Source organism: Melopsittacus undulatus, chromosome Z, assembly GCF_012275295.1.
Source record: "Melopsittacus undulatus isolate bMelUnd1 chromosome Z, bMelUnd1.mat.Z, whole genome shotgun sequence".
Taxonomy (NCBI): domain Eukaryota; kingdom Metazoa; phylum Chordata; class Aves; order Psittaciformes; family Psittaculidae; genus Melopsittacus; species Melopsittacus undulatus.
Genome location: NC_047557.1, coordinates 28,186,746 through 28,197,934, shown reverse-complemented (window position 1 = coordinate 28,197,934; position 11,189 = coordinate 28,186,746). Strand labels below are relative to the sequence as shown.

General features: G+C 49.1%; 1 protein-coding gene across 1 annotated transcript; it reads right to left on the bottom strand.

The window, feature by feature from the left end:
- Positions 1 to 2,197: 2,197 nt before the first annotated feature.
- On the bottom strand, positions 2,198 to 10,323 carry DMRT3 (doublesex and mab-3 related transcription factor 3). Its single transcript, XM_034073160.1, has 2 exons — positions 9,885 to 10,323; positions 2,198 to 3,162 (listed from the first exon to the last, which is right to left on the bottom strand). Exons 1-2 carry the CDS (start codon positions 10,321 to 10,323, stop codon positions 2,198 to 2,200), a joined length of 1,404 nt encoding a protein of 467 aa, XP_033929051.1.
- Between the last annotated feature and the right edge of the window lie 866 nt (positions 10,324 to 11,189).

The following is an 11,189-nucleotide window of genomic DNA, read 5'->3' as shown; positions in this document are numbered from 1 at the left end:
TGGAAGCCCACAGCCAATAGTGTGTAAGGTCCCTATGAGCTGTGGAGGGCATCACTGCTTGGTTTTTCTGGTGGAGAAGATTCCCTTTCTGTACCAAAACCGCAAGAAAAGAAAAATATTTACTTCAGTGCACAGGGATGCTTACGCAGAGGTTTCTGCTGGAGGGAAATCACCTTGGTGCATGAACTCAAAACCAGAGCTCCTGGATCTGCTCTTACCTACCCTTTGATGCTTTAATTTCTCCCTGATGTTGGAAGACAGCATTTTGCTGCCTCATCCCCTTTCTGTTTGTAAGATCTAGCCTGTATTACCTCTTACTTTTCTTTCTGGAATGGCTGGAAGATTAATTTGTTTACAAGTGCCACATGAGTGCAGGCAAGTCTAACAGTACAAAATCATAATTCTGTGTTTATGAAAATTCCAGATGTTCTCACATTTACACTTCCATAAGGGAACTTTTTTTTTTCTCTTTCCCCCTGCCTTTATGTCTTTGCTCTGTAGTGTTACCAGTAAATTGCTTTTCTGAACAGGTTAGAAAATTATGCAAGAAAAAGTATCTTTTTGTTATTTTATCCCCTAAGGAAAATAAAATCCTTATTTTATTCTCCTTTTTGTGCATGTTCAGTACAGTTATAAAATGCAAGATTCACTGGGTGCACAAACCTCACAAAATATGAAATGCCAAATGAGAATACAGGCATTCATATCAGCAGTGACACCAGATAACATGCCTGATTTATATTACATTTTTATAAGCCCATCTGCACTAGAGCCCAAATTCAGGGCAACCTCAATTTTTTCTGAGGTGGGGGACTAATCTGTACACATGACAGGCCTGACAGCCATTTCATCTGCATTCAGAGGTGCGTTTTGGAAAAGCCAAATGTCAAGCAGATGCAGTCACTTGTGAACACTGGAAAAATGGCACTAAAACCTTAACAAACTTCCAAGTGGACAATTAGTTTTGTGGCATTCCTCATCAGAAGCAATTCCTAATATTACTCTGACACAAGTAAGATATGCAGTGTAATCAGTGCATGCAAACATGCAATAAATTGTTCAAAGCATTACTTTTCTAGATTAAGGGAAGCTGCCGTTTGGCTAAACATTATTTTAAAGAAATGTCTGCTATTACATCCTATTTTTTCTACTTCTATAGTATAGGAAAGAAAAATGCTTCTGAAGCATTGGGAGAGCCTGTGTTTCTGCTTGTTGTGGGTGTAGCAAGCTATGCTTTACTCAGGTGAGCTTGGAAATGCTTGCAGTACATACTCAAGAAAACTCAGCTTCCCTGATGACAGTATTTGGCTTATCCCAGCTGCAAGCTACAAGGCAGGAGCAGAACCTGGACTTGGAAAAAGAAGCTTCTCTTGGCTGCAGCTGCTGGAGCTGGACGTTTTAACCCCAGCTGAGGACTAGGCAGCTCTCTATCTTCAGAAGTGCTATTTGCCCAGTATAAATGACATAAACCAAGATGAACATCTTAGTTTATTTTTCTAGAGTCCTTAGCATGCTACATTAACCTGACAATGCTTAATCTGGTGTTCATTTCACAATACACTTCATGCAATTCACAGCTGTAATTGGTTTTACACTGACATTACACATTTCGACCTAGCAATGGGAAAAGAATAACTCTTAATAATATTTCTCTGAAAAGCGTCCAAGCTCAAATAGCACAGAAGCAGGTCATGCGAGTTTCATGTGCATATTTCTTTCTCCTGCTTTTCTTCCACTGCAACGATGATCACTGGCATAAGGTTGTAAAGTCATTGATTTAGTCCATTTGCAATTGAACTATGTTTGTTTGATTTCTTGTGTCCTGAGGAGTCTCTCTTATAAAACAGCATTCAAGTATTCTATTTTAACATCCCCATTTTTCTGAGTTAAGGAACAAAGTAGACCTTGGGTTTCTGTTTCCATTATGAGTCTTCCAGAGTCCCATAACTGATAGCCATAAAGTCTTCCTTTGTAACACACACTCAGCACTAAAGCCAGAGTATTGCTATTTGGCATTATCCAGTGAAGTGCAAGAAATTAAATAAGTTATGTCTTTATTGCTATAGTACAATACCAAGCAAAGTCACTTTTTAATACAATTGCAAGGGTTTTGCAGAGTACTTGTCCGTTCTCTTAGGGCCCAGTAGTTCAGTTGCACTGCAAGTTATCACTTCTCTATCACATTTCAAATGTCAGTCTAAGAAGATGTGTTGAGTATTCTTGAGTCTGAAGAATCAGACCTTTCATCATACTCATCTTCTGTGTATATCGGTTGCTTAGACACAATAGGACACCCGTCATCTGGGATTGAGATCCTAGGATCTTCTGAAGAGCGGGAAGGAAGGACAGGCGAGCTTCGGAAAACACTGGCAGAGTTGCTAGAGAAAGGACTGACGTACTGGGACCGCAGCTGGTACTGCTGTTGCAGTGTCATGGTGTTCCACAGGGTAACATCATTGGGCAGGAAAGGGCTTGATTGGTTTCTTGCCAAAGTGTTCCTCAGCATCAGCGGGTAGCGTGGTGGCTGAGGGAAGGGGTGTTGCAAAGGTACGGCTAGAGGGTTTGGCATGACATTACTGGAATCAGCAGAGAACCTCAGTGTATCTGGAACCCTAAATGCTGAGCCCACAGACCACTTGGAAGAGGAAATAGGGTATGAACTCAGTGTGTGCTCAAAAATGTGCCCATTGGAAGGCAAGACAAGACCATCAGACTCTGCAGTAGTTCTCTCCCCACTGGCCACTGAAGACCGACTGGACAGGAGAACCTCTACAGCACTCACCAGATCACCACCACACCCCTTCAGGATCAACTCCAGCACGGTTGGCTTTTGGTTAGGGAAGATCTTTTTCAAGACTTCAAGCGGAGGTCTGTTCGCTTTCAAACTGAAAGGTAAAGAAACTGTCCCAGAGGGACCTTCTATCAGGAGGTGGTTCTGCTCCGGGTGGTACTTGGGGCTCTCTGGGCGGCTCTCTGTGCTCCCACTGTTTTTCTGAACTGCGTAACCAACCTCATCCACTGAAACTATTTCAGGGCTTTCAGGGGTGAAGCAACTTTTGGTTTTAGTCATGTCTGGGGAACTCCTTTGGTCTGCATCTTTGTCACTGTAGGTCTCAGCATTGTCTGCTCCACTGGCGTCACCCAGCCGCTCCTCATTCATGTCTGCAAAGAGAAGGCAGGGAAATTAAAAGAAAACTGAGGCCAAAGGCTTTTACAGACATTTGAGGATAAAGTCTTCTTCAAATGAACAGAGCAGGTTGCTAGGGAGAAAAAGTAATTTAGAAAGGTGTTTTTCACAGAGATCCTGCTAAAATTAAGGGGGTTTTGCAACATCTCATGAGAACAAAACTGCAAAACAATAACACAACTTGGTCCAGACATTTTATGCTGCCTTATAGATATCTGTCTCATTCTCCCATATAGAAGAAAGGAAGCAGTGATTATTTTTCTGCTGTGTCAAATACACTTTTCAGCACTCTCTCTCTGGTTACAAGGCAGCATCACCTACCCAAGTACAAGCTTTCTCTGAGGAACTTCAGCACTTTCCTCACTCTCTGTGAGGAGAAGACACCCAGATGGCACTTGGAAGACCAAAATTCCCTCTGCAAGTTCCACAGCATTGGTGGAATCACTCCTTCATGATTACTGGCTCACGGTTAAAGAAGTCTTCAAGTGAACCAGTGTATTCCAGTTCTGGCTCTGAAGAAACTGTTGCCTTCCCCAGCAAGCATCACAGGCTTTTCCTCCAAATCCTGGAGCACAGCTGATGCCTTGGCCCATTAAAGCAAAGAATCTAGAAAAATCTGGTTTGGAGAGGACTTCTGGAAGGCATCTGGTCCAACCTTCTGTTCAAAGCAAGAGTCACCCAAGGTACAGAGCAGGTTGCTCATGTCCCTGCTTTGCTGAGTTTCAAGTAATTCCAAGGATGCAGACTCCATAACCTCTCTCAGCATTTGTTCCAGGTACCATGCTCTTTGTGTCCTAAACTAAAAGCCCAAGAGCTGAGTACAGGGCTGAAAACATCTGCTGAACACACTGTCTCCAGGATAGACACTCAAAAATCTGATATCCCAAATCTCTGGTCACTTTGGTAACACCTGGCCAGAGTATGGAAACCTCTGAAATAAAACTGCTTGTCAGAAAGAAAACAAGTTGGCAGCCTTCACAGTTTATGCACAAGAGGGCAATGTACTTGCTTCATGTTGTTCACAGTTTGCTCCCAAGAACACTGTTCTGTTGGCCTTCCTCATACAATACAATGATCTCCTTGGGAAGCATCAATGTTTGGGGGAAGGGTCGTTGTCCAATTTGCAGCTGACAGAGCCTACTTTAACTGCACAGGGCAGTGCTTTTGAACACATACATATAACAGACTATCTGCAGAAACCAGGACAAATGTTTGCTTGGTTTCCCAAGACCCTGATGATCAGCCCAACTAGATAAAAAAGCTATAAGAAGCAAGCAAAGGTTCTCAAAATGTGATGATCACCCCTGATTAATCAAGATGAAACAAACTGCAGATGTGCAAGAACCTGAGCCTTGCTGCTACTGCAGACAGTCCTGTCTCCCTTTTGCCCGGGAATGGGCAGGGCCCTTTTCCATGCAGTGGGCTAAGTTTAGCGTTGAAAAAAGGCAGGGTCTGATTAAGTCTGTGCTGAGCAAGAAACCACTATGCTTGCCAGAATGTGAGCTGTAAATAAATATGAGATCTTGGCAAAGCACTGTCTAACAGAGTGCATGGCAAAGGGAGGTTCTCATGAGGATGGCTGTGCCAGGCTGAAATGATGGGCTATCCTACAGCTGTGGGATACTGTGAGTTTGGGCTGTGGAAGATGTGCATTGGAGTGGAGCTGAGGAATACAGATGCCCTTATGAAGATCCTGCCCTTCTCTTTCAGCAAGAATACCTGTTTTGGGTACTCATTTTTATTTTGATTATGCTCTTTGACCAATGCAAATGAGGAAGCAATAGTTCTGCATGCTGGTATATTACAGAAAAGGCAATGTGTGTAGGCTCTTCTTTACACACTCAGTGCCTCAGTCTTGCCTTAGAGGCCAAAGAGGGATGTGAGAAATATTTGCTATTAGCAAACTGGAAACCTTTTGAGGAGGTGGTAAAACTTCAGCATAGCTCATCCATTATTTGAAAACAACACAAGGCTCAGAATATCTCTGCCTACTAATCCTTTCTTATATTCATAATCATGCATTTATTATAAAAGGTGGGATGCTAAGAATAATTCACATCTGAGTGAATGGGCAATTTATACATACACGGCTTAACAGGCAGTTGGATGATTGCTAATTACCTTTGTACTGTTGTGCTGGAGTTAGAAGAGGCATTTAAGGGAGATGATGGTCCTAATTTCCACATAAATATTGTACTGTGATACCCAGTACTACCAAATATACAACTTGTAACTAGAGCCCATTTCAGAAGTACAACCTTTTCCAGTGTATTTTTATGGGCTCATAACAAATACCACTGGGAAGAAAATGCATGCTAAAACCAAAACCAAAATTAAAAGTACAAACAAAAAACAGACTAAGCCTCCCTAATAACCTTCCTGATCCTTAAAAAAAAATTATTTTCAAGATAATTCAGGTTTGTTTAGTTTTCAGTAGCCTCAGAAGTATTCTTATGAGGCTTGACTAAAAATTCAAATTCTGGTAACTCATCTCACTGAAGTTTTGCATCTTTACCATGTGGAGACTGCACAGATCCCAACCCTTAGCCTTGCACAGGGTCACAGCGTGCACAGGGACCCTTAGCCTTGTACAGCACAGATCACAGTGGTGCATCTTGCCAGGATGCTGTATGCACAGGATCAGACCCGTAGAACAGGATTTAAAATGAAGCACAAACAGGATGACTCTCTGCTGGTTAACACTGAGTTTGGAGGCCATGATGTTTTATTATTCCTCTGCCGTTTTGAGAGTGGTTCTTGCCGCCGGTGCCAGCTGAAGCTTCTCCCTGGCGCCGTGACACTCTCCAGGGCTTCAGGAGGGCCGGATGGCCGCGCCTGCTTACGGGGCACCTTTTCCATAGCTTCCTGCCTGCAGGCCGCCTTCCGACCCTGTTCTCCACCCCCTGACACCGCATCCCCACCACGGTCACAGCGCGGGGGCAGGGGGAAAGCATGCTCGGGGGCTGTCACCATCCCGCCCCCCGGGAACCTCAGAGATCAGGGCTCTGTCTGTAAAACGGGCACAAAACAGCAATCGCTGAATAAACGACGATTTGGGATACCAACGATTTTGGTACAGCATAAACGCCATTATGAAGGCACAGAATTGTAGAAATGTTGCATGGGTGCATTAATCCCAAATGTTTAGATTTTCAGGTACAAAAATACTAATTCTGTGCTCAGACTGTCCCAGCTGCCGCGCTTAGCCAAAAGGTTTTGGTTTTGGTTTTTTTTTTTCCCACTACTCGTAAGTTTCACATGAAGATTGTTCTTGGCTTTAAGAAAGAAATCTTGTCCTCAGACGTTTTCATGTCTGTGGGCTTAAGGCGTTTTGTTTTGTGTTGTTTGGCGGGGGGTGGGAGGAAGGGTGGGAAGTTGGTTTGTTTCTGGTTTTGATTTTACTTTGGGGTTTTGTGTATGTATGTTTTGTAGGGTTTTTTTAATATTGTATATTATTATTATTATTATATTATATTGTATATTATTATTATATATTATTTGGTGCTCTTTGGGTTTGTGTGTATGTTTTGTTTGTTTGGGGTTTGGATTTTTTCCCCACACCTTACATTTCAAATTGCCTGCATTCAGGTATTCACTTTGGCAGCGCTGAGTGAACTAGGAAAATAATTTCATATCAGTATGAACGATGGGGAGTATTCATCAAATAATACTCTTGCAGAGACAGATACATCCCCAGATCTACAGAGATGCAGTGTAAATGCAGGCAGACATGAAATGCAGAACAGTAGGAGAACCGTGCATGCATCCTCAGGAAAATCTACATTAATAAAGCTGCTACAAATTTGGAGCAGTGTAAACTGCAGTTTTTCCTTGACTATTTTATACATTAAAGATCATGCGTCAAACATTGTAAAGCAGCCAAATAATAATATAACGTGTGACAGAGAGAAGCTGTTCTTTTCAAGTTAATAACTTGTCTGGAAAACTTGGTCTAATATTTTGGAACCGAATTTGCTTCCTTGATATTCCCACCGCTGACTCTCTGTTAAAACAGCTTGCACTTTGATTGCTAGGACAGCAATTTCCACAACAGATTTTCTTAAATCCCCAAAACATCTGCTATTTCCCCTATTTCTATTAGAGCTGTCCGATACCAGAACTAGCACAAAGCCACGTAAATCGAAGGTTGTATAGAACTGACTGGAGCTGGGGTGCTTTTCTGGTTGGTTGGTGAGAGAGGGTTTTGTTTTTTTCTGTTTGCTTGGGGTTTTTTAAATTACTTTCACTCCAGCATTTCTTCCTTCTCTGCAAAGGTCTGCGGTGTTTTGCAGGAAACTGGTCACTGCTCCCAAACTACCAGAGTCTACTGTGTTGCGTTAAGAAGCTGGCTCTGACATTAACAGCAGACTTATAATAGTGTTCTATTAATTGTTTACAAGCCGTGACAACTATTACTAAGAGAAATACTCTCAAGTGGGAGATGAAAGTTCATGAGCACCGTGTCAGCAGGGGGAATTATTCCGGGTTAGCACAGGTGCATACAACAGGGGTAGTTTCTGGGTGCATTATTTGCACGAAACAGAACTTTGCGACTTGTCCAACCAAAACGACCAGTTTCGGCAGGAATAAACAGATGTGATTCTACTGCACATCGGGTAATGCCACCACCTCCGTACTGAAAAACACCTTCCAGGAGACTTATGTCTGGGCGGGAGGTGGGGCAGAGAGAGAAAAGGGGCAAGCTAGGGGAGCAAATAATTGCTGTTTGAAGATGTTTTTCAATAGAGAGGGAGAGAAAGATGAAAGCCTCCTGTTCAAAACATGCAGGATGGTTGGAAATAAACAGGTTGTCTGGTTAAACAGTGTCTGGTGGCAGGTGACAGGAGGACCCCGCAGATCATTTTCTGCTTTGCTCTCTTATTCCCATGTTCATAAAAGTGGGGGACGAGGAATGAAAAACAAAACCAGAAACCACCACCAAAAAAAAAGATAAAAAACAAACAAACAAAATCAAACAAACCACCACTCACACACACACACGAAAATACCCAAAACAACAGCCCAAAATACCCCAACTCTGTAACAGTCTGGGACCAGGGACCACTCAAGACAGGTCTGTGCAGGCGGGAGCGCGTGGGGTACATCGTACCCTCCAGCCCGGCCTCGTCACTGGCACGGGCCAGCGCAGTGCCGCTGGCCCTGATTTATGAAGATCTCCGTTATCCCCCTCCCAGAAGCTGTTAGCAGAAAATGCTGACTGGCTGGCAAGGAAAAATCTCTCATCAATACACTTTGATTGTATTTTGCAAACAAAATGCCTGTTGCTTGGTAACATTTCACTTGAGCCTGACCTTCTCCAAAAGTTATTGCTATCAGATTCGATTTACACTGTCCTCCCGTGATTACTGTAATCTTTTAAGCTGGGAAGTTCATATATCAGGGGGAAGAAAAGTTGGGCGTGCAAGTTAATACCGTTTCTACCCGCCAGATTTATATCTTGCTGGCGGAGTTTATTTGTTTTACTTTCTGGAAGGAGCCAAGGTGGCTTCCCCCCCCCCCCCCTCCATTTTAACCCTGGCCTCTTCCCTCGCCGCGGGTGGTGTCGCGGCAGAAGAGGCGTCGAACCGCCAGGAGGCTGAGACCAGGAGGAAACCTGGGGGACGGAGACACCCCAACACCCCGGCCAGAGCGAAGATGCGGGGTATAGGGAAGACAGGGCGGACAGCCGATGCCGATGCCTGGCCTAGGGGAAGCGGGCCCCAGACGACTGCCATACTCACCGCGCCGGCGGACTGGCCTAGCCAGCGCATCGGGCTCGGCTACGTGTGTTTCCGGGACAGGAGCTGGAGGAGCGGAGCCCCTTGTCGGGAGCCCTGCGGACGCCTTCGCGGCCAGGCCGACTCCACACCGCCCCACGGGGCTCCGGGTGCCCGGCAAAGAGCCGTGCGGCGTTCAGGGTTCACCGGGGCACCGGGTGCAGTGGCCGCCTGTTACTAGAGTGGCGGGCAGAGGCCTGCCGGGCATGCTCGCTGGGAAAGGCTGTCGAGTCCCGCTCATGCATGGGGCGTGGGAAGGGGACGGCAGCTCCGAGCGGTTAACTATGCGTCCAGAAATGTGTGTTACCGGTAGATCGCATTCAAGAGGTGCCGGCTGCGGGCGGCGGTTTCCGGGTCAGCGTTCCCGACCAGCCAGGCCCGGCGGGACATGCCAGCGTCACGGGAGGAAAGCGCTAGCTACCGGGCAGCCCCGCTCACCCCCTCCCGTCCCCAGCCCTCCGTGCCCCTCAGAAACCCTCCTGCTCCCGGTGCCACTTTTTCCCCGCAGCTCCATACAGAGGTTTTGTCCTGGACGGCGACCCGACTGTGAGAAGCCCGTCTTCCATCGGCTCAGCCGGGCAGGGAGAATCAGAGGGGAGCGATCCACTAGGAATGCTGCCACTTCTCGGCCCGGCTAGGGCAACGGGCCCGGAAGCGGCACTTCGGGGAGCCGGTCGGCCGTGGTGGCGTTACCAGTCCCCTCCGGTGGTCTCGGTGGCTGCGAGCTTCGCGGCTCCTTGCTTTTTAAGAGCGACAAAGCGCAACCGTCAGACTTTCCCTCCTTCCCCTTCCCACGGCACCCGTCTGGAAGAAGGGAAAGCTGTCACCTTTCCTTCCCGAAGGCGCTCGTCGGGGTCCCGGCCCTTCCGTCCTCCCCGCGCGTCCCTCCCTCGGCCCCACGGCGCCCTGCCCGGCCTCACCTGCCTTAGGGAGCGGCCCCGGGAGCGCGGGGGTCGGCTCGGCTGCCCAGCGCAGGGCAGCGGCAGCGGCCAGCTCGGCGGGAGCCCGCGGCGGAGCTGCGCAGGGCGGAGGCCCCGGTGGCGGGGCGGGGGGCTCGGCGCTGCCCGGCGGCCCCGGGAGGGTGCGCAGGGAGTCCGGGAGGAGGCTCTCCAGGCTCTCGTTGGCCTGCTGCCGGCGAAGCGCCACCTGCGCAGCCATCACCCGCTGCCGCTCGATGATGAGGATGCACTTCTCGCAGGTGCAGTCCTTGAAGCGACAGTAGCGCTTGTGGCCCTTCAGCCAGGATAGCACGCCGTGGTTGCGGCACCGGGCGCACTTGGGCGTCCGCTGCAGCGGAGCCCGCGGCGGCTGCGACACCGGGCCGCCCATGTAGAGGTACGGGGAGCCGTAGCCGTTCATGCCCGCGGGAGGAGCCCGATCGGCTCCGGGGCGGAGAACGGCGCCTCAGGGGCGGGCGGAAGCCTGGACAGCGGAGGACAGGACGCGGGAGGCTTTGCCCGCGGGCTCCGCGGGGGGCGCCGCCTCAGCCTTGGCCCGGAGGGGGTACCCGCCGCCGTGGCGCCTTCGGGCAGAGTGCTGACGCCGGCCGGCGCGACACTGCCTCTTCCCGCGCCGCCCCGCCGAGCCCAGCGCCCCTCCGCCCGCCCCCGTGCCCCGCCCGCCCCCCTTCACCACCCTGCGACACCCTCCTTCCCCGCCGCCGCCGGGGGGCTGAGGGAGAGGGAGGAGGGAGGTTTGGGGTGGCAGGGTGGAGGTGTCTGTCGTGCCGTCGGGGGCGGCGGCGCTGCCTGCGCTGTGCCGAGGGGTCGGCGCTGATGCCACCCACACCTCCTACCCCACCTGCGAAAGAAACGCGCGGGGCTGCAAGCGAGTGGGTCTGGGAGGTTTACCCAGGCTCCGACCGTCGGCGCTTGGCCGGGATCTCAAAGCCCAAGACGGGGCGTCTGGACCTCGAGCGGGAGTCCCTCGAAAGCCCGCGGGACGCCACTAGCGGTGGCCGGTGTGCGGCTGCTGCCGTGAACCCGTCCGTGTCTCAGCGCTGTGGGAGCTTTAGAGCCCAAAGTTTCATCAAAGTTTTGAGAAGCAGCCCGGGAGCAGGAGCTGCCCGGATCGTGACCCGCGGAGCCGCTGCCACCCCGGCGGCCCTCGCCGCGGCCGCTGCCTAAATGCAAGCGGTGGCGGTGGAAAGGCACATACAGTCCAGGGCAAGCTAGGCTGTTGGCAACCTATTCGATGTGTGTGATGCAGTGGGTGGTAATTTTCTG